The following is a 24,604-nucleotide window of genomic DNA, read 5'->3' on the forward strand; positions in this document are numbered from 1 at the left end:
CTAAAACGCTCTTCGCGGGGCTAACTTTTCTAGTATATCAATTTCTTTCCATTTTTGAGCAGTCCTACATTCAGATATGCCTGATAAAGACAAACTTGATATGTCACTGGGTATGTAATAGAACTCTCAAACAAGTACTAATTATTAAGACAGTTAATTGTTCGAGTTTCGTTTATAAATCTTTGTAATGTAATGGATTTACTAAGCTCAACTATTTCTGGTAGCCATTTGCTTCAAGCTATCCTGGAATTAGCGTAGTAATACGCAAGCCAGCTTTCATGAAAAGCCAATGAACTATCACATAACTCCATATATAAGGAGCTGTAAGTCAGAGTTCTAGAGGAGGGGTAAGAATATGCAACAAGAGAAGATACCCTAGTGAGACAGAAGAACAAAGAGCACAGAACCGGAGATACGAACTACGAGCGTCAAAACTACAAGACTGCGAATTAAGTTGTTAATCATAATTAAGAGCAGTGTGGTAACATTGACTCACTTCTGTGCAGCTTTGTGTGTACATATATATTTTGACATTCTCACATTTACCAGTGTAACTGTTTGAGTATTTATTATTTGTAAACTCATTTCAGCATTACGCTTGATTGAATTGTGTCTAATGGTTCTGTCTTTTCATGCTTATAGTTTGCGTAATAAAGAGTCATATTCATTAACCAGTCGCTTTGCTTGCAACAATTACAGTTGCGCATGAGAGCTATTACTCATGTAAGACAATTTGTGCGTAGAACCCATTTGCAAGTGGCTAGTCTGCGCAGACTTCCACAACAGTATTTTTCTCATTATGCTTTCAAAATTTACTTGAAGATACTGTTACAACTAATTTTGAAACACTGCTTTTGTTGCCTGATCATTAAAAACTCAGCTTTATATAATCACTACCGATGTACTAGCTTTATGTAATCACTACTCTTGTGCTAGTTTTATGTAATCACTACTCCTGTGCTAGTTTTATTATACAAGTATCACCAGTGTAAACTCAGCTGCTGTTCACTTTGAGCTCAGTTCCTCATTGTCACTGATTGTATGAAATGCAAACACAAAAAAAAAACAAGGGAACCCTTGACAATGTACCGGATTGCTTCTGATCTGCTGCTGCTTATATTAGACATTTTCGTCTGCATCTGCTTTTTGGTGCAGATTGTCTGCTCTGGTTGCTTCTGCTTTACAACACCAGAGATACTCATCATGGCTGATGCCTGCAGATCGCAAACCATTGTTGACTGAGCTTCCAGCGAGGCTTACTCACGATTTACATTAAGGTAGAAAAAGTGAAAAGAGTTATTGGTGTTACATAAATTTGTTACAGGTGAGGTGAATCACCTACGTTTGGTTAGGTGCTCATGCTGAATCGCTCATTTAGAAAAAAATGAGGTCCCGTGTGTCAATCAATCTAGATACAGCAAAAAGGTTTTTGAATGGACAGGCTACCTGTTTAACAAACAAGACTTCATTCAGAGAATCGCACAAATTGCCACAACATGAAGCAAAAACTAAATAAAAACACAACTATCATCTATTCTTAAACAGTTTTATACAAACGAGTTTTTACATCACAATGGCATCCTAATTTTTGACAAACTTATCCATGGATGCAACATTATGAAGTGTAGACACAAGCGCATGGCTAAACCTCAGGATATCATGGTCAAACAATGTTTTGCTATATAGATACATTTTAAGCTATCAATACGACTGAGGTATTGTGGGGGCTTGATCTATCTGCTTCTGCGGTCCCCGCAACTTACTCCAAGATTCTCACCAAGGCATCACAGAGAACTAGTGGGAATGAAAATTCGTCAACATCTGCCTAAAAAAGTAAAACAACTTTTTAGATTATTATGCTAAAAAGAGCTGCCACTGGTATGATAAACCATCACATTCTAAAGATGAATGCTCGGCTCAATGACACCACATGCAAAGTTTGAGACACAAGAGACCACTTTGGAAGAGCTTGTAAAGGAAACATAATACCCAACAGCGCAGTGATGTCATGCGCCAGGAGGCTGTCATTACTGGTCATTCTGATGATCGTGAGCATGGGCTTAATCTGGATTCTGTGTACATTGTAACTCTACAGTGAAACAACTGATTCAATGGAGATATTTATGTGACATTGTTCCCTCAGCGATTTGGCAACAGCAGTGGCCAAAGTACAAAAAAGTAATGTGGATACAGGAGCTATAGTTTTTTGTATGCCGCTATCCATTCTATCGCCTCTCGGGCTCTCTGAAAAGCACCTGACGCAGTAAGGTTACACTTGAAAGTGGTGCAGGCAATGACCTTGAAAACCTTAGATTCATTGATGCAATGATCACGCGTAATGACATTCCTGACAGAGCTAGGGTCTTTGTCTTGAATTTTAGTCATCAACTCCTCGGAATCAAGTTTTTTTAAATGTTTCAACTTGTGAGTTATGCTTCATCTTGCATAATACGAAAAGTTACTGCTAAGCCAAATAACTTTAACGCTGTTCACATTACGGATGAGTCAGATGTTGACTATTCTAAACTCCAAAAAAGGTGACAAAGACATCTACCTGTTGGAAAGAACGGGAGATGCGCAAAAAGATCTCCAACTCATTTTTCCTACATTTGACGTAAAGGTTGGAAAGTTTAAAGATGTGGTTGCGTCAAATTTGAGTTGATCTTAAAAGAAAGCATTTTTTTTCTCTATCAGTTAATATGTTGTTTGTTGTGTTACGCGATCGCATTGCCAAGATATTTGAAAATTAAAACCAAAAAAATCTGATCGCCGTAAAAACGCTCAGGCCACAAAAACGTGCCCAGACTTGCCCAAAATGATGTCACGTGTTATACAACCTGTCTTTATCTCTCGTATTCACATCGGCTATTTGCGATAAAAGTCTAGTCCTACGCGGCTCTATTGGCATATATCTTATTTTGTATTTGCTCATGTTGGCTAGAATAAAATTTTAAATCCAGCTACAGATGCATTATTATGAATGTTTCAAAGGCATCAAATAACGAAAATTGAAAATTTGTTCTACTCAATTTCTCCAAATGTTGTGTAAAAATTTGGGTACCGACTACCAATTCTAACGGTCTACGGTAATTCTGTCAAGCTAACTATGTTGAATAACATCTTTGTATCAGCACAGTTCCGCTGCTACCCATACTAACGATATACAGCCTCCCATAAGTCCCGCCCACCTTATGTCCGTCGCCTATCCTTGGGGCGGGGCTGAATATTATTGCCTACTCCGACTACAGTACTAGTTTCTTACTACCGTAAGTAAGCCGCGTCTTTGGAAAGAATATACATAGGGATAGAGTTTTAAGGATGACAAGTCTGCTGCAAACTGAATTTGAACTCACATTCTCCAGTTCTGCGGACATCCATATCCAATCCACTACAATATTCTGCAAATCATGTTTTGCATTATCTTCAACAATATTATTTTATGATATAATTTTTACAAGCAAAAATATTTTCATCTCGGAATAAAGCCTTTATTAAAAATATTCGTCAAGTCGTGGCTACTCACATAGTTTTAGCTAATACAATAAAACAAATTCATCTACTGCAACAAACTCAAACAAAACATCATGGTTTATGCAGCACACATTCAAGTCTCTCTTTCCCCTTTATGTCAGTTTCCACACTGATAAAGCTGCTTCGGCTGGTGGGACAACATAAACATTCTGTAACATCAGTAAAACAAATGCAATAAGTATATGTCATTCATAGATATGTCATTCTAAAATGTATCTATTGAAAGCTTTCAAATTGGGAGTTAAATAGATTGCGAGTGTAATTTTAAAAACGAATAAACGTTTAACAAAGGCACAAGTGCGCCAAGCCAACGATTCGGAGCTTCGGTTCTGGAAATTAAAGATTGGCATTGATCAATCGATTTTCTTCACTTTATACAAGTGAAAAGTGAACATCTAATGTCAAATCATAAATCTAATTTACTAGATAAAGCTGCCACAGAAAGATTGAAGCAAATGTAGCTAGGTGAACCGATAAAAAAATATAAAGCGATGATTAGTGATAGCAAAAGTTATAATTTTATTAATTAGTACATCTATTAATGAGTACTAAAATATTACCTTAAGTATATTCTTCAATCTAAGCCATTGTATAGCTAGATGCTAAAGATTAAAAAGTACATACGTACTACATAGTAAATACAGTACTGTACATACGTATCTCGCACACGCAGGAAGTTACATTTTAGCCTCAAACAAGGAAATATAATCTGAATGTAAACTCAACAGGAAACTCTATAGGAGACTCAAAGTAAAAGATAAATTTACCTCCATTCTCCGATCTTCCTCCGTAGAACTTTAACTATCTGATGCCAAGAAAACTCGGAGTCACCTTCGCAGTAACTTTACAGCAATTTTACAATTACATGTATGTTGTTCGCCAATAAAACGTGTCGATCGAGTAATTCATTAAAGTAACGATGTTAATTAATTTAGTAAATATCGATGTCCATGCGATTTAATAATAGAGTAAAATCCCTAAATTTGAGATCACCGACAACACGTTTTACGAGTGATAACATTTATTACGGCCTATATAAAAATTTCGCGCTGATGATTGGTTAAGGAAGCGACCTCATATTTATCACTCGTGGTTTCTTTTCAGATATTTTGCTCGTGACGTCACGAAAGAAGCACCCGCTGGAATGTGAGCTTTTTAAAAGAGGGCCTCATTCAAACGCATATATCTCTGGACAGGGTTGGTCTACAAAGACAAAAATGGCATCAAATTGTAGCTGATGTTTTAGCCTTTTATGGGTCTTAATTTCATTTAATCAAATTTTTTGACGCAACCACATCTTTAACAGTGAGTTATTTCTAAATTTTTCTGTGAATGCTAGACCAGTACATCTTTCTCTAAGAGCATTGCCACAGATCATCTTAGCTCAACCTATATCTCAACCCATAAATGGAAGACAATGGAATCATCAGATGTTGTCCTGAAACTACAGAATAGGCTCACAACCTCGTCACTGGTGTCAAGCAGAATCGAACCCTCAGATAATGCTTTAAATATTTCAAATTTTTGAAGAAATCTTAATAAATATCTTATCAAAAATGTGCACTATACAACATCATGGAAAATACACAACATTACTTCAAGCATGGATTACTTTTTCAACGTTCAATATAAAATCAGGCTGTTGGACAAAAGTTTGTAAAAAAGAAAGCCATCTTCTCACAGCTTTCAATACGCCCTTCCGAAAATACTGCTTTGTTCGGCTGCTATTTGGAGTTTCAGCGCCCACTGAAATCTCTTGTGAGCACATGGATCATGCACTATAAAGCATACTTGGACCATACCCTTGTACTGATGTCAAAGTTCACGAACCCACTGAAGAACATCATGACATCAACTTGCTTGAAACAGTTATAAAGCTCATGCTTCTGGACTAAAATTGAATGCATAAAAATGTTCAATGACGAGACCCCAAATTGAATATTAGGGACCAGTGATCTTTCCTCAAGGCTTCAGCTCATGCTTTTGTAAGGTGCAAGCTATCATCAACATAGCTTCTTTTACAGACAAACCGGAACTATAGACCTTTTTGGTCAGTGTTTATTAATGTCAACATTCATACCTAACTTTCCAAAGAAAACACATTTGATGTGAGGTGTTCTAAAAATATGTCCGTTTTGTTTGAACCAATGATGTGCAGCAAGATTTTTAAAACATCAAGGATGATATTGCAACTGCTACAAAGCTAGTCTGCTACGACCCTAACAACCCTGTCACGATTTAAATTAACGCATCCCCTAAAGGATTTGGTGTCATTTTAATACAAGACAGCAGGCCATGAGGTTTTCTCAGTATATCGCTCATGAAAGCTGAAGCTGATTATGCTAACATATAAAGAGGACTTTTAGACATTCTGTTTGCTTGTGAAAAACTGCGTACATACACTTGGTTGTCAATTTGCTGTGCACACAAATTACAAACCATAGGTATCACTATTGTAAAAGTTTTTCAGATTAACACTTAGCCATCTTCAACGGATGCTACTTTGTCTGTTCAAGTACAATCAAGATGTCAAGTATGTAGCTTCTAAAATCATTCTACTTGTGGACACACTATTGTGTCTTGTTAAACCGCAGTGCTACCAAGACTTAATGTTACTGCAGCTCAAGTGTTGGAACTTGCTCCTACTGTTTGTAATTATTTTGGGCTGAAACTTTGACTGGTTCTATTCTCCATGCCCGGATTCTGAAAAGGTCAAAGCCAAACTTTGATAGCACATGTTGATTGTTTACATATCATGACACTCCAATCAGTGATCCCTTATCAAGCCCTGCAGAACTGTTTATGGCAAAAGTGATAAACAAACGTTTTGGCCTCATGTGTGCGCCATCGTTAGTAATGACCAACTTTGAAAAAGCTAAGCTAACAAAGCACGGAGCTGTACAACTGAAGGTTCTATGTTGAAACCAGGATTAATACGTGGCTATATCTTGCCAACCCTCTACCAGCACCTTGTACCCCACAGCCTGATGCACCGCCTCATAATTAACCACTTTCTGATTCATTGCCTCCTAATTGGCTACTTGAGCTACAAGTACACATCACTGCTTCAGATTTACAGATGCCTGCTATGCCTGTATGACAGACTACATAGCAAGCGAAAGGTTCGTACCCATAAAAGAGGAGCCACCAACAATGCATGCTGCAAGATTGGGTCGAATAGTGGATGACATAAAATGCTCATACTGTATTGACTCGTCATCAATTTTTCAAGTTTTAAACTTTTTTTCAAACAGGGACATGTTACAACTAGTTCTGGAACACTCCTTGTGTTGCATAGTCGTTAGGTACTCACACACTAGTTTTATGTGATCACTACTTATTTTCTAGCTCTGTTACGTAATCATCACCAGTGTGCTAGCTTTATTATTACTAGACCAGTAGGCTGTATATAACTCAGCTGCTGTTCACTACTAGTTCTGTTCACGATTGTCACTGGTTGTATAAAATACTAGCACAACAAAAAACATCACAAACTCGCTTTGCAGAACATGGAATAAAAATTTTAGGCCAACTTAACATCGCAAGCTAACAATATATTGTTATTGACTCATTGAGTAACAGTACAGTAGTGTTATAATTATATTTTAGGGTAAGACATTACATGTTTGTTGTGCTTGTAGTCCATAAGATGTATGATAACCTACATACTTCATATGTTTACAGATGAAATTATCAAGTTGGACAAAGAAAAGGCAGAACAAGAGAAAAAAGCACGAAGTTTTCGTGTTGTTTCATCTAACTCTGCAGGTGAGTTCAAGTTATTTTAGTTGCCTCTTTGTAGTGTCATTGGCCATCTTCAAAAACATGACTTGTAATCTATCAGTCTATGTATTGTCTAATTTGTAACTCCTTTTTTCTAGATAACCCGAGCAGTACTGGAAGCAAACTTCTGAACAGGTCTCATAAGGTAAATACACTAGTTGGCTTATCATTATAGCCATAATAGTATTGCATCCATGTTCAGCTTTACCATAAAAACTGATTAATCATATGTTATGATATTCATTTAAATATGTTAATTGACTCTACCAGTAGATCAGAAGCTATGTTTTTCACACTTTACACCGCATTTCCTCACCCTTTAGTTTGTATGTTGCTGTACTTTAGTAAATATGTATGTTTGTGTGTATTATTTCTTTTTGGTTTTATGTATATATTGTTAATATATTATTATGTTGGTGTAGATTAATATACAGTGTGAAGTGGCTAGATTAAAATTGATTAAAATAAGAAATGTAGATTTTATTTAATTTATCTGCAATTTTAATTTTATATCGGACATTAAAAAGGGTCTACTAATGTGAACTATTGACTTAAAATTTTTTTTCGATCAAGTAAATAATTAGCAAGGTTTTATTTTAGTTGAAATTCTGCGCATAAAAATTACAATCGATGGTGGGTTGTGTTTAATTTAGATAAATGTTAATGTAAGACAATCATTGCTGTTGTCAAATACCGAAATGGTCTAGAACTTGATTGTTCCAGATTGAGCATTAACGGATAAAATGTTTAACGGAATGTTGCTATTTAGCTATATAAAATGTTAACTCTATGAAATGTTAGCCTTGAGACTATGTGTTTGAATGTTAACTCCATTTGCCCATGGTTCAATATTAATGTCAAGAGGGCTTGTTGAGTTTTGGGCAACTCATGTATTTTCACTGATCTAACCTTTTTTCTGACAGCCAAGCATGACCTCAGGTGCTCAAGGTCGCTTGTATCATGGTAATAGAAGTCAGCGATCGATCACTAGGGCTCGAGACCAGCTCAACAGGTCTTTGTATGCAAGGAGGCAGCAAACACGAGAGCTTGTTCGTAACCGCCGCAGAGGCTTTCAGGAAAAGGTTGGTAATACGCAGAGTACAAACCAGATGAGTGTTTTTTAAGTTGATGTTATTAAAGATAAATTTACACAAAATTTTAGTAGATTCTATCGAAAACTATTGGTGTGTTTCTATCATTCGTGATTGTTTTTGATGTCTGAGGTGATCTGACTGCAAGTATGTTTCAAGATTAAACTTGACCAAACTTGATTGTGATTAAAAAGCTCAGAAGAAATTAGTGCGAAATAACGTCACTAATTGCTTTCGCTGCTATAGTTGATATCAGTTGTTGCGATCAAATTACAACATTACCCATCTCTATTCTGTCGGTCTTTTTGCAAGTACAGGCATCATAATCGTACTTTCCCTTGATTTGAGCATTTCAACCGCGATCAAGTTTTTTCAATTTCAATCTTGAAATATCCTGGCAGTAAGATCATCTCAAACATCAAAAATAACTGCAAATGATATAAAAATACTGATACTTTCTGATAAAATCTACTAATGTTTTATGCAAGTTCATCTTTAGCTGTAGTCCCTAAGACTAAACTATTACAAAGTTGGCCTTCTTTTAACGGCACCAATCAAGTCATTCAACAGCAGAGTCATCAGTGTCATTGTGTCGTCCGTGTCATTGTGTCGTCAGTATCATTGTGTTGTCAGTGTCATTGTGTCGGCAGTGTCATTGTGTCATCCGTGTCATTGTGTTGTCAGTGTCATTGTGTAGTCAGTGTCATTGTGTCATCAGAGTCTTTGTGTCAGTAATATAAAAGCTCACATGTTCTACTCATTGAAAGTTGAAGCACTGCTAGCTGAGCTGAATATTCTATTTGATATATAGAAGCAATGCACCTGTTTAAGCAGTTAGAATACTTGTTGTCAGTCTCTGTGTTGAAGTGTTTTCACTGAGTATATTTATTACTAAGTACTTGCTTTTTTAGTAAGCAATTGTCATCACTTATGCTGTGTGCTCCACTCCGTGGGTCAACTCAAGGTGAAACCCAACGTTTTGAATAATTTGGGTTATTGCTAGCTAGTACTCTCGATGCAAGTACACTGTGAAAGCTTAGCGTTTATGTGTAATAAATCTCGCAAAAATATTTTTATACTCTGGAGATGCCAGATTACTAGAAGTGATTGTAGACTTAGTTCAGTGATGATGTTGACTCTAAAACAGGACTTGACAGGTAGAAAAATAGAGTTTGTGTAAAGGTGTTCACAAAATGACCTAGTCTCAGAGAACATCATGTTAATATTAGAGGCTATGGTAAAAGTTCAACTCTCTAAGTGATTTATGCAGGTTTTTCTGCAATAGAACAAGATTTAATAAAGATGGAAATTTTAGCTTGAGATTTTAATATAACTGAATGATGACTATAGAACAATTTCCAGTGCAAATGATAAGCAGAGGGCTGTAGAGGAATAACTTTTAATAGATTTTCTTCAAAGTTCTCTGAAATTTGAAAATAATTTCCATGTCTTCGCAGTGTACTGGTGTAGGAAAGTCTAGTCAAGGAAGCTCTGTTGGCAGCAGGTCCAATCAGCGAAGTGAAGGTAAGCGGTCTGCAAAGAGCCGACTGAATACAACGCATGTGGATAAGGTAGAGGAGGATGATGGGGTGAGACAGGAGACTTTCATACGTGATGAGAGAGTCCGCTACAGAGGTTCAAGGTTTGATCTCACCATCTATTAAATGTTTTCTTCATTTTCAGGAAATTTATTTTTGTCTGTTGTTCCCTAGTTTTGTTTAGCTGGGAATATTCATATTTCATTTTTTGACAAGGTGGTACAGTCATGCCTCGACAGGAGCTTAATGTGTTCTAGGACTGAGTTTGCATGTCAATTTTCTTGTATCTCTAGGTAACAATTCCTATATAAAATAACTAAATATAAATAAATTATTTGCCATACGAGGAAATGCCTAAAAACATTATATTACTTTGAAAAAATAGGTTTTTAATTGATGTAATTTTCTACCTACTCTCACAAAGTAACAATGCCTATTTAGGGATCATGTTTTGCAATAAAATGTAACATTACTATCTACAGTACAGTATGGAGTTATTACCTTCAAGACAGAGGGTACCTGTTAACGGTGAGTGAGAGATACTTGACAGCAACGCGTTCGGTACATGCTTGTGGCGCTACGTAACATCACATGAACTTTGAATTTAATTTAAATGAATTTAACTTACACACACTTAAAGCTAAATTTTAATCTTTCACTAAACTCTAATTTTGTCTTCGCTTCAATGTTTTATTATCATTTTTCAGTTTGGTACCTTCTCCCTCGCATTCACTATAACTTTTGGTCGACCTTTTTAAAAAAATTTCAAAATGATTCGATGAGAAAGATGAGCTTTGACGTTCTTGAAATCAAAGCTCTCGCATACTTGGCCACTTTATGGTCGCATAGAGAACAGTTTGCATGCGTGCACCTCAGTCTTTTCGTAACTCATTGTAAAAACTTGCTCAAAATTTTGCCTCAACGCTTTTCTATATTTCCGTATGCTTTTGAATGTCGAGGTATGACTCTACTTCTGTATTAACATGAAAAAAGCTCAGAACACACTCACTCTTTTCAACGTTCAAAGCTTGCAAACTTCTAACAACTCATGGCAGGTTAATTTGAAAACTTTTAACAGTAGACAAATTGTTTGCTGCTAACTCAACCACTAAATGTGGTAGTATCATACATTCAGATGTAAGATAAGTAATGCATAGCCCGAGTTTTTTGTCGTAGCGGCCTATATTTGTCCTATATTTAACTCATTGGTTTATAGGTCAGAGGGGGACTCTCTGAATGTTTCTGATCTGAGGGCTAAAGTTGACTCGTGCAAGTATGCGAATAAATCAAGAATCCCTCAGCAGGGGAAGCAGAGACTTGAAAGGTTGTCCAGTCACTATACTGCTTTTTGAAGTTGATATCATCACTGTTGAACAGATTGCAGTCTTTTTCCTTTTGATTCCGTGCACTTTTTTTAAGCAATTCTTTTAACAAACATTGTTTTTAGGGTGCAAAGATCAAAGGAGCAGGCCGTGGATAAACCTGTTGGGGGTGTCAGTCAGGAGGCAGCGATGAGGCGACAAAGAAAGTAAGTTTTGCTGTTCTGATCTCACTTTGATGCTCTAGTAAATACTTGCTGAATGTCCAGCATTGCACAGGTGATAAAGATAGGTTATAAACAGTGGCAGGTAATGTAGTTTTATTTTGCTAATTTTCTTTACCCAATGAATTTGAGTAAGTTAAGCTAGTAATTTGAGCTAGTGACTTGAGCTAGCGGTAATATACCGTAAAACCTCTAATTGAACGCCACCTCTATTTGAACGCCACCTCCAATTGACCGCCACCCTGAGAGAAGGGTGGAAAAATAGACCGCCACTCTCCAATTGAAAGCCACTTCCATTTGGCCGCCCCTTTGACATTATTTGATCTTTTCAAGCCCATGTTATCAACTGATCAGTAAAAAAGTGTACACAAAATCGTATTAACAATGTATCGTTTATATCGATAATAGTTAATTCTCTCGTTGCCCAATTCCAAAGATTTTCGTTTTTTTCGTTAAAACTTTGAAAGCAACATCGTAGCAATAATCCATCACGGTCTCAGGCTAGTAGTAGCTCTCTGTTTCACCCGGCTTTTCTACTTCGAATTAGCCTACATATATAAAAAAAAATGACTTAAATTTATGATGGTAGATGGAGCTTGGAAAGCAACGTCAAAGAAATAACTACTAACTATCTCAGGCTAATAGTAGTTTCTTGTTTAACGTGGTCCTAATACTTCGAAGAACATGTATATAAAAACCGCTTTGCAAGTTTCGGATCAAAGGTTACACGTTTAGCGAGCAAACTTTTAGCTCTGCATCTAATACTAAATGCAGCACGTAAAAGCTTTGCTTTGCCAAAAAATTGTTTGGATGCTAATATCGACTGGTTCAGCTGTGCAGAAGAAGAATTGAAGCCAGAAGATATTGTGGAAGGTATTGGACAACTAGAAGATGTTCATTCCATCAAAAGCAACAATCGCAACGCAGCTATCCGAGCAAACGATGGGAATATTTTTTTGTTTTAAAAACGTTAATTTTTATTCCTGCATGTAATATAAGTTTTGTTCGTTTATGTCACTTGTTCATCAATATATATTTGTATCATTTGATAAACTAGAAATTCCACTGTCATACAGCCCACGACCAAAGTGATATTGGAAAAAAAGAAGGGTACTGATGGTTGAGAAATGCAATATTAGCAGTCAAATGGCGCTGCAGTGCCATAGGGTAACTGCAATGGTAGCTGTAATTTACTGGGTGTGGGTCTTATTATATACAACAAATAGCAATAATGAAAAGAAAAGATTATATGTCTATATCTCTCCCCCTGCAGTACGAGAAATGCAATATTGGCCAATATTAGAAGTAAAATGCACTGATATTATTAGAATAACCAATATTATTAATATAGTAATAATATAAAACCAATGCACAATCTTGTTTACATTTCAAAACGTCATAGCTAACATTATCACGAAGTTGTGATATTTATATAGATTTTTAGAAAATCTGTACTACGTAGTCATTGTTCTGTAGTCATTCAAACTTATAACTTGTAATAATCTCATAAGAATCGTTAGAAAAAACATCATCGTCATTTCCTTTACTTACACTGCGTTGGACATCAGTTAGAATACCAAAGTACTCAAAAGTGTCTAAAATGTCAGTTACTTTGAAATTGGCAAAAATGAAACGATTTCAGTACTCCTACATTAATTACAGAAACCTTCGGCAATTAGACAATGCTATAGACTGGTGAAATGTGCACATTTTTTTGTGTGAAATGCACACGACTTAATCGTTCTATTCTCTGACGCTCGGCGTCTCAATTTCCGGTCTCAATTTTGATAAAAGTTAGGCTTAGCAAGTTTTAATAACGATTTCCGGCCAAATAAATATGTCTATTTGCGTATAATTCGTTCAGATGGGTAAGTTTTAAGATACTGTCGACACTTATCAAAGACTTGGTAATATATTTGAATAGGTTTATATGTGTTTTGTATCGTTATTATACTTAAACGACTCTACAAAGCGATGATTAAATTTGTTGATGAGATTTCGAAACGAGGGTTTGCGACGTTGTTGATGAATAATTTTCGTAAGTTGTGTGCACATGAATTTATCATAAAAACTCCCAAACTTCGCTCCGCTCTTTTGGTCGTGGGATTATTGTTGTATATAGGCATACACTGTATGTATGCCTATACATACATGTGTATGTGTATGCATACATGTGTTAATAGGCATACACATGTGTGCCTATACACATGTATGTGCATACAAGTGTCTTGCATGCCAATACAAGACACATGCCTTGTATAGGCAAGTGTCTAACTGTCTCTACACTCTTCACAAATTTAGACTGTAGAGGCATTTCCTACTCGTGAGTCATGTCAAAGTCATGTCAAACTCTACATTAGTCATGTGAAAAGTATAGGCCTTTACCGGATTTAGCAATTGAACATTTAGCATGTGCATACGGGTACAATACTGTATATAATAAAAGCTATATATATATATATACAATATAGCTTATCATTTAGCACAATATACAGTATATTTACGAATGTTTCAAAACTTGCATTGAAATATAGTATCCCAGTATCTGCTTGCAATCAACCAGAAGCAGTTCACATGTCATTTGTGTAGCTTCCTTGTTTTGTTATCTGTGTTGGTAGTTTTCTGAGAATACGCTAACATGCGTAAGTAACTTTGTAGGTAACTTATTGGTGTTTAGACTTAATCAGTAACCCACCAAAGTAGCCTACATAATCCGTGAGCGCCGCTTACAACAATCAAAAATGCTTCGGAGAAAAGCATTTTAGGTTTTCGATTAATTCAGACTGTTGTGATCTTCAGTTAGAGATATTATGGACTTTGGTTGATTAATGATCGAGTTTAAACACCAATAAGTTACATAAAAGGCATGTTGGAGTATTATGTTAGTAGTGTGAAAAGGGCCTGACTAGCCACTAGTTCTTTCTCTGAATTTTTTCCTGTTTTATTTACGCTGTTCACTTTTAGCTTCTGCATGGTTTCCCCATTGTACATTGAATCGCATAGCTAGTTGCTATGCTAGCTGATCTCATTCTATAGTTTCTGTATTTTACTTCTGACAAAATTTGGAGCTGTGCAGTATCATTGCGATATTGGATTTGTTTCACTTTTATAGTAGACCTTCACGTCTAGCTAGTTCTTCAAAGGTCACAGAACTGACAGTCAAGGTCGAGCCATTCAAGTATGCAAAAGAATCACGAATAACTGGGCAAAGGAAACAAAATATTAAGAGGAGGTTAGTTATTATTTGCTTACCACAACATTCAATTTGTGACAAGATACTTTTTATTTCATATTAACATTCTTCAGCAACCCTTATACAGTGAAACATTATATGGTGAAACCTTATACGGTGAAACTTTTATATAGTGAAACTTCTGTGCTTGACCATTTTTGAAATTTTGAAATTTTTTTTGCTTGACTATAATTTGTTTGTTCAAAAACTTACTTTACTACTAAACTTTTATTATAGAAATGATAAGAATGATAAGTATTTTGATCGGTGTCCTTCCTTCTTCCTTAAAGGTTGACTGGCAACAAAATTCACATTACAGTTATTTAGTATCAAAAAATTCACCGTGTCTTACTCTCCTGTGTTGTAGGTGCAAAATATGTGGAAATGTGATTACAAGCTCTTAAACGCTCAAAAACGAACAGTTAATCGCCGTCATCACGAAACTGCTGTAGATTAGAATCTCTTTCCAAAATGGCTCAAATGTGACGTAGATGTACAAGATGGCTTCTTTTTACACTTTCATGCAACCTCATTCGTTAAAATATTCTCACAAATATACTTCACGCATTTAATAAAACCGTGTCTATTGTCCTTACACGTCTATTTCATCATCATTGTAATACTGTCACTTTCAGTACTGATATCTTATAACGTACCATGAAAATTTGTTTAATTTTTTAACCTTAGCTCGAAGGAGTGCATGTCATTCTCTGATAAACATGATGAGCCTGTTGGTCACCTGTGATAATCGAAAAATGCTGCAGAAATTGTTCGCGCTGTTTGGCTGAAAGTATGGTTCACATGATCAGATTACGACTAGACAATTAGATCAAGCCGAAACGAAACTGTAGAGTAGCGAGCATCTATATTTGATACGGGCTCTTCTGTAAAACCCGAAGTGTTTGTCATAAACTAGTGCTATGAGAAGTTTTATATTGAGACTTATATTGTACTTTCAATTCACTTGAGAACATCACGTTTCAAAACAATAACCAAGTGGATTGACCTAGTCAGAGAAATAAACTGATTCCGATCTACGGCAGTATCTAGATGACGGCGATCCTCTGTTCGTTTCTTAGCTTTTAAGCGCTTGTAATCCCATTTTCACGTATTTTGCAACTATAACACAGCAAAGTAAGACATGGTGAATCTTTTGATACCAAATAACTGTAATGTGAATTTTGTTCTAAGTCAACCTTTAAGCTAAATACCTAATTACTATACTTGAGTTTTATAAATTTGTTTAACAATCTTTACTATAATAAGAGTAGCGTCTGTCTGTCTGAAGCCACGGTAAGAGCGCTAGGAAAAAAGATTGCCTTGCACAAAATCAAACCCGGGGTGTCAGATTCACAGACTAGCACACTACTAATACACCACTCGGTCTCTTCACCACTTCACGGGATAATTATTCACGTACTGATTACTCATGGCGATTTTTCAATGTGTATTTGGCAAGCGTACTAGTGTTGTATAAAGGCTCATTGCATTCATTGATATGTCTGCTACAATTTGCAGCAATAACTGGCCTTTTATGTGCAATAGAAGATGTTATCCTTTGACCAGGGAAGATCCATCCTTTGCCCAGTTTAGATAAGGGCTTTAGCGGTATCAAGTAATATGCGACAAATTTGAAAATTTATAAGTTATATAATAGTAATCTATCTAATTCTACACATATATGTTCCAAAACAAGTGACATAAAAAGTAACCATTTTGATGCAGAAACCAAAATGAAACATTTTAGAAATATGAAGCATCGTTTGCTTGGCCTCAGCTCCCAGTTGCAATTTGATTGCTGCTTTTGTTTTCATTTACTTCAGCATTCGGTTGTCCAGATGTTATTTTCTTCAGAGTTTTTTGACTCGATGTCTTCTTCCTAACTGCTCAACCAGTCTAGTGTCCAAACAAATTCTAAGCTGATCAACAACTGTTACATGTAGCCATTTTGAATACTTTTCATGTAAAGTAAAAGAATTTTAGCCACGTATATATAGTTTGCACATGCACGCTAAGCACAAATATTGGTGTTAAGATAGCAATACCGGACCGTATCGTAATTTAGTCAATAATTAGTTGTTATTTGACAAGTTTCTAGTTCGACCACAAAAAATTTGTTCGACTTCTGATTCATTTTTTTGCGCGAAATATTTGTTTCAGCACTAAGTTGTTCAGGTAAGGATAAGGCCGAGCACTGATGTTTCACTGTACATACGTGAGATGGTTGACTGCAGGCAGGCCTGTTTAGTTGGAAATAGTCTTATAATTTTTTTAAGAATTTTGATTTTGCCACAGTTTTCCAGGCAAAATCTCATTTGAACAGTTTTTCTTAAACTACCTGGACATGAGTTCAATTTTTATTTTTCAATTCATGTTTTAAAAGTTTACAAGTATGTAATTCTTAAAAAATTCATTCACATTAACATTTTCAAGAGAATCTTCATATGTATTTGTTATTAGTTTTATTTATATCTGGCATTAATTTATGTTAAAAATCAGGTGTACTATTGCTAATTCTCTATATCTATATATATATTTCTCAAAGTTGGTCGTATATCATCTGTAGGTGCGTCCAGCTATAGCGCACGCTGATTATTTTACCCTTGCAGCCACGCGTTGCGATGACCCTGTTAAGAAATATTTTTCGTAAGGTTTGATTACTATATCTGGGATCAAAGCCAATTCTTCTCGCACAAATAATTACATGTATATTGTTTTTGTATCGTCGTATTCAAAGTTTTGATGGATAGCTTCTGGTGGAACAGTAACCTTTTTTATACACACACTTCTATGCAATAATTTTTATTATTAGTTTTATATGTTCAGGATATTTATTTTGTTTTCTCAATTCATATTAATTGTATCATTACCGAATAATATGTTATTGTAATCATAGCAAAACCGACTTAATCTAGCTATTACTTGCTAATTATTTCACATTTACATCTAAACCTTTTTATATTCGTTTTATTTTTTTCTAATTTATTTGACCTTCACGAAACATTTTCCTTATGATGAGAGGAAATATGAGTTTAAAAGTTGTTTAACAAAGTTTGAAAACCTTTACAGTTGTTTTTATTTCCTCTCTTAATTTATTTCAATTACACAAAACCTTATTTTCATGATATGTAGTTGGAAAGTTAGAATGGTAAATGTTGTTATATGTTAAATACAAATCAATTTTCTGACCAAGGACCTTTTTATTACCCGGGCAACGCCGGGTAGCACAGCTAGTTCTGTAATATAAAATGTTTGCAATCTAAAAGATTAGAACAATGCTGTTGTAAGGTGTCTTAATATAATGGACTGTCTTTGAGATATGCAGTTAAAGCTCTATCTACTGCTTGTGGTCCTGACATCTGATCATGCATTGCCATGTCCAGTGCGTGTCGCGTTATTTGCATAAAATCAAATCACGATATTCAAGGTTTCATGAAAATTTTTAGATTGCAGAGACAGAAGGAGAGAGCAAAAGCATCCGCTGCCGGAGTCATCAGTCAGCAGACAATAGCAAGACAGGAACGCAAGTAGGCTGTCTTTAACCTATATCATCGAGGCGTTATTTGATAGTCTATCTTAAACTTCCTTTAAATTCTTTTCTTTGGTAAAAGTTGTATGAGTAGAGATTCATAAAAGTGCAGTGAAACTTCAGTGCTCGGCCATATTTTGTTCCAGTTTGGTAGTCGAGCACGAGTTTGTTTGTAAGCTGAAACCCATTTTTGTATAAGAAATAGTGGTAAGCACTTCAATCCGTGTTCACCGCACCACCAAGAAAAATACTTAAAATATTAAAAGAAACGAACATGGGTCTTTGAACTCATTACTAAGGGCTAAGGCAACAGAAAAATATCAAACAGGCAAGAAATACTCGAACAAATTGTGCGCGTCTTACTTCGCTTACAGTCTCAGTTGAATAGAAGTTTACCGGGTTGAGGATTGCGTTCGGTTTCGCTCGGCCCTTTTTATTCTCAGTCGGCATCGTTCAACTCAACTAATCCGACCACTAGAAATTTGTTTGAATTCAGAAGCATTTCCTACTTGAATTTTTTTGGTTGAGCTCTGAAGTGAGGAGGAGATCGAGCTTTGAGGTTGCAATGTGTTCAGTTGGGTGGTTATAACAGGTTCTTATGGATAGTGCCAAGCAGTCTGGAGTTGTCTTACCATTATAAGGCTGTCAGTCTTATGTGAATCTCATTTTACTTGTCAAGCCTATCTTATGGGGCACCAAGAATTGTTTTGTAGGCCGTGTTGCATTTGCCCTTCATTGCTTGTGAAATATCATGAGGTTGTGCGGTTTTTAATTCATAACTCTAGATTATATCGTGTTTATTTGTGTTTTGAGTTGTACCGAGAACCATCACATCATGGAAGCTTATATCTATTTTTCCCATGGCACTTTTAGACGAAAACAGTTGTTACGAAAAGCTGAAGCTCAGGAACAGTCTGTTGTTGAGAAAAATCACTCACCTGGGTCTTTACAAGTTCAAGTTAACAAAGTAACCTTTCCTGTGGAAAGGTCAAGGTAAGGTCATGACCAGCAGCTTGGTGACTGTTTCTCTATGCGCATAGTCTGTGTAGCCTTGGTTATTATCGTCGTTAGATGGTGTATTTTGCAACAAGTTACTGTCTACCGGCTATCCGTTCTTGTTTATTTTTCGACCTCGATGCAAATCCAGTCACAGCTATTATTGGCCATAATTTACAAGTAGTCAATGAAGTCTTTCAGCTCCTGTATTTTACAAGTGTTTTAAGTTATAGCGGAGTAGACAGCTACAATGAGCAAGAGCTGAAAAGTCCTACAGATATGAGAGTTTTTCCTGGTTAAACAGACCATACAACATTTTTGTTCAGACTCATCATCCTTTTTGGTATTCTGACTGTCTTCGGACGGTGCTCATTTAGTTAGGGCAATGTAGGTGTTTCTGTCATCAAAATTCTGGGGGTTTGTTTTCATAAAATGATTATATATACTAAATTTAGTCTGGTAGTATTTTGAAGATCAGTCTTACGGTCATTTGGCCTGGTCATCTATGATGGTTATTTGGATGCATTACTGGTGGGATGTTATTGTGAACATTAGTGCAGTGCGTTGCAGTCAGGAATTGTTTACCTAGATACACTTTTGCATACTTGTGGACTTGTCTGAACATTGGTGACTTTGACTGGCACTTTTGTGAGAGGTTATATATTCCATTAGTCAATTTAAACTGAATTTTAAATATTTTAGACGACATTTGTAAAGGGTTAATGATACTTTACCTAATTGAGAGGTAATACATTCTATTGGAATGTTGCAAATGAATTTTAAATGTATGAGTTTTCATATATTGACTAATTCATTGTAACTTAACTGATCAAATTCAGAATACTATTAGTAACAGAGTGCATCTAAAAATTTCGTATACATTTTGAAGTCCTAATTAGTCCTGAACAAAATCTATATATCATTATGTCTCATAGCTAGGCGTATTGGATAGTATTGTATGTTCTAGCACGACGGTTCACTTACTATTCGGGAAATGTTAATATATGGAAAACCTGCTTCACTACTTTAATATGACAGTTTATTAAAGATGTGGTTGCGTCAAATTTAAGTTGATCTTAAAAGAAAGCATTTTTTTTCTCTATCAGTTGATATGTTGTTGTGTTACGCGATCGCATTGCCAAGATATTTGAAGATTAAAACCGAAAAAATCTGATCGCCGTAAAAACGCTCAGGCCACAAAAACGTGTCCAGACTTGACCAAAATGATGTCACGCGTTAGACAACCTGTCTCTATCTCTCGTATTCACATCGGCTATTTGCGATAAAAGTCTAGTCCTACGCGGCTCTATTGGCATATATCTTATTTTGTATTTGCTCATGTTGGCTAGAATAAAATTTTAAATCCTGCTACAGATGCCTTATTATGAATGTTTCAAAGGCCTCAAATAACGAAAATTGAAAATTTGTTCTACTCACTTTCTCCAAATGTTGTGTAAACATTTGGGTACCGACTACCAATTCTACCGGTCTACGGTAATTCTGTCAAGCCAACTATGTAGAACGAGGTCTTTGTATCAGCACAGTTCTGCAGCTACCCATACTAACGATATACAGCCTCCCATAAGTCCTGCCCACATTATGTCTGTCACCTATCCTTGGGGCGGGGCTGTATATCATTGCCCACACCGTCTACGTACTAGTTTCTTACTAGTAGTATTCTTACCGAATACTACCGAAGTGAAATAAGCAAGCCACGTCTTTGAAAAGAATATAGATAGGGATAGAGTTTTAAGGATGAGAAGTCTGCTGCAAACTGGATTTGAACTCACATTCTCCAGTTCTGCGGACATCCATATACCATATCCAATTCACTACAATATTCTGCAAATCATGTTTTGCATTATCTTCCAACAATATTATTTTATTATATATTTTTTACAAGCAAAAATATTTTCATCTCGGCATAAAGCTTTTATTAAAAATATTCATCAAGTCGTGGCCACTCACATAGTATTAGCTGATACAATAAGACAAATTCATCTACTGCAACAAACTCAAACAAAACATCATGGCTTATGCAGCACACATTCAAGTCTCTCTTTCCCCTTTATGGCAGTTTCCACACTGACAAAGTTTCTTCGGCTGGTGGGACGACATAAACATTCTGTAATCAGTAAAACAAATGCAATAAATATATGTCATTCATAGATATGTCATTCTAAAGCGTATCTATTGACAGCTTCCAAATTGCGAGTTAAATAGATTGCGAGTGTAATTTTAAAAACGAATAAACGTTTGACAAAGGCACAAGTACGCCAAGCCAACGATTCGAAGCTTTGGTTCTGGAAATTAAAGATTTGCATTGATCAATCGATTTTCTTCACTTTCTACAAGTGAAAAAGTGAACATCTAATGTCAAATCATAAATCTAATTTACTAGATAAAGATGCCACAGAAAATTTGAAGCGAATGTAGCTAGGTGAACCGATAAAAAATATAAAACGATGATTAGTGATAGCAAAAAGTTACAATTTTATTAATTAGTACATGTATTAATGAGTACTAAAATATTACCTTTAGTATATTCATCAATCTAAGCCATTGTATAGCTAGATGCTAAAGATTAAAAAAAACCGTCAAGAACTTACTGTACATACGTATCTCGCACACGCAGGAAATTACATTTTAGCCTCAAACAGGGAAATATAATCTGAATGTAAACTCAACAAGAAACTCTATAGGAGACTCAAAGTAAAAGATAAATTTACCTCCATTCTCCGAGCTTCCTCCGTAGAACTTTAACTACCTGATGCCAAGAAAACTCAGAGTCACCTTCGCAGTAACTTTACAGCAATTTTACAATAACATTATTACATGTACGTATGTTGTTCGCCAATAAAACGTGTCGATCGAGTAATTCATTAAAGTAACGATGTTGATTAATTTAGTAAATATCGATGTCCATGCGATTTAATAAGAGAGTAAAATCCCTAAATTTGAGATCACAGACAACACGTTTTACGAGTGATAACATTTATTACGGCCTATATAAAAATTTCGCGCTCATGATTGGCTAACGTAGCGACCTCATATTTATCGCTCGTGGTTTCGTTTCAGATACCTTGCTTGTGACGTCACGAAAGAAGCACCCGCTGGAACGTGAGCTTTTTAAAAGAGGGCCTCATTCAAACGCATATATCTCTGGACAGGGTTGGTCTACAAAGACAAAAATGGCATCAAATTGTAGCTGATGTTTTAGCCTTTTATGGGTCTTAATTTCATTAAATTGAATTTTTTGACGCAACCACATCTTTAAACACACTTGGTCTTGTTGACAGCAACATAATTCAATCACTGATAAAATCAGTTAGTGTAAACCAATAACTAATTCTAATTGTTCGATAATCTGCTAGGATGTTCAACACATACATATAAGTTTAGGTAACACATGTATCGGTTTAAATGTGTAGAGATTAATACAGAGCCTGTAGTGTATGTGGTATATTTGTATTTGTGCGCCAGAAGTCTTCTAACAGCAGGCTTTTTGTGAGATAAGATTCTTCCATGTGTTCCTTTTTTGTTATATCTACTCATCTTATGTAGCGAATATATCTTTGATTGGACAGTTTAAGGCAGTATACAGAAGGTTACCACTGTTAATGGACTTTGCAAGCACCCCTAACTGATAAATCTGCTAGCCATGGCTGGTAGTGAAAATATTAAGCATTAATTGGTTAATGAGAAGTTGGTAGGTATTTCTCAAGACTCTCATTCTTCTGTATTATTAGTCGCTCTGCAGTCAGTCAGACCTTTGAGAGAACATTGGGTTCAGACTGCAGCCGTAGCTCATCTGGGTACAGCAGGCGTTTTAAGATCGACAGGACAGAGAGTATTCTTGAGCCTTCGAGAGATTTTAGACTGTTTTCGACTGTCCATTCTTCAGAGGTATGTCCATGTCCTCTTCTCCGTCGCTGTTGTTTTTTGAAAACGTCACCATCTGAAACTCATTTAGTTTTTTTTTTACTTTCTTGATCAGGACATGTATTCTGAGGTTTTCATTTTTTATGTATCACCAAATAATAGGGTATAAGAATAGAAGGCTGCAGTTTGGGAATCATTCACATTTTGTATTAAGTTATCCAGTTTAGCTGTTCATTGGGATGTTTGTGTTACATAAACTTTCTCAGTAGTGTTATACAGTAAAATTGTGACTTGGCATTGAAATATTTTATATAATATTCACCACAGAGCAGTTGTCCAGAGGTCTGATGTCATTGTACTGCGATGTCATAGCTTTGTGATGTCATAGGTTGTAACCAAATGCTTACTTTACAATGTTTGCTGCGTGCAATAGAGATTCTATTAGATTCATAAAATCTGTGTATACTAAAGATACATAAGCTAAACGCTTATCGCGTACCCGATTTCAAAGTAGGTTTCGTTTTAACATTCTGTTGCTCATACTCCTTTATGATACGACTAGGGAATCAGAAAAGGCCCTGGTTTAAAAAGTTGATTCTATAGGCTTGGTATGTTTCAATAACCTGTCTTAGCAATGACAGCCGTTGGTGCGTTCACAGTTTGCAGTAGCACATTGCTATATTTGTTGGGGTAACCCCCTAAACTGTTCAGTTATTTGGTTTTTTAGGAAAGAGACCCCAAACTCAACACGCGCAGAAAGATCAGGAACCGGGGGGCTAGAAGCGAGTGTAGTAATGATAAAAAACTTCGTGTACGAAGTTCTGGTGATGGAAGAAGCAGATCCCATGACCTGAGAGCAACCCATATACACAGAGTTGTCTCATAGATGTTTATTAGCTTTGTGATATCTGTTGGCTATGAGTTATCTGCTAGCCTAGCGGATTAATATTATTTGGTAATCTAGCAGATATATACGTTATACGGTAACCAAGCAAATATGCATTATCTGGTAACCGAGCAGATACACATTATTTTGTAATTTAGTGGATATATACATTATATGGTAACCTAGCAGATATACATTATATGGTAACCTATTAAATACACATTATCTGGTAACCTGGAAGATACACATTATATGGTAACCTGGAAGATACACGTTATATGGTAAGCGTTATCTTAACTTGATAAACTATTTGGTTAAGGTTAACATGATGGTGCAAGGTATTGCTCTCTCGCTATACTCTACTTAATTTGCTGTTATATATGGGTTATGTAGATATATTTGTTACACAGGAGTATACTCTAGTGTCTAACTCTGTTCCGTATGTTAGACACAGCTATTATGTTAGATATGTACTAGTACTGACACATTCTTTTAGATATCTGTCCTAGCTATTCGTCCTTACCGTCTCCAACACTAGTCCAGCATTTTATCATACCACTGCACAAGCATGTACACGGATAGGTCAGTTTCAG

At 35.8% G+C, this 24,604-nt stretch overlaps 1 protein-coding gene across 1 annotated transcript; it reads left to right on the plus strand.

Annotated features, from left to right (window-relative positions):
* Positions 1-24,249, plus strand: LOC137406250 (surfeit locus protein 6-like). Its single transcript, XM_068092789.1, has 12 exons — positions 1-110; positions 7,216-7,299; positions 7,413-7,459; positions 8,238-8,396; positions 9,863-10,047; positions 11,160-11,267; positions 11,391-11,471; positions 14,599-14,718; positions 18,165-18,245; positions 19,121-19,240; positions 22,993-23,149; positions 23,853-24,249. The coding sequence occupies exons 1-12, from the start codon at positions 77-79 to the stop codon at positions 24,009-24,011; spliced, it is 1,335 nt and encodes a 444-aa protein (XP_067948890.1). The 5' UTR covers positions 1-76; the 3' UTR covers positions 24,012-24,249.
* Positions 24,250-24,604: the final 355 nt, after the last annotated feature.

This window comes from Watersipora subatra, chromosome 10 (genome assembly GCF_963576615.1).
Source record: "Watersipora subatra chromosome 10, tzWatSuba1.1, whole genome shotgun sequence".
Classification (NCBI taxonomy): Eukaryota; Metazoa; Bryozoa; class Gymnolaemata; order Cheilostomatida; family Watersiporidae; genus Watersipora; species Watersipora subatra.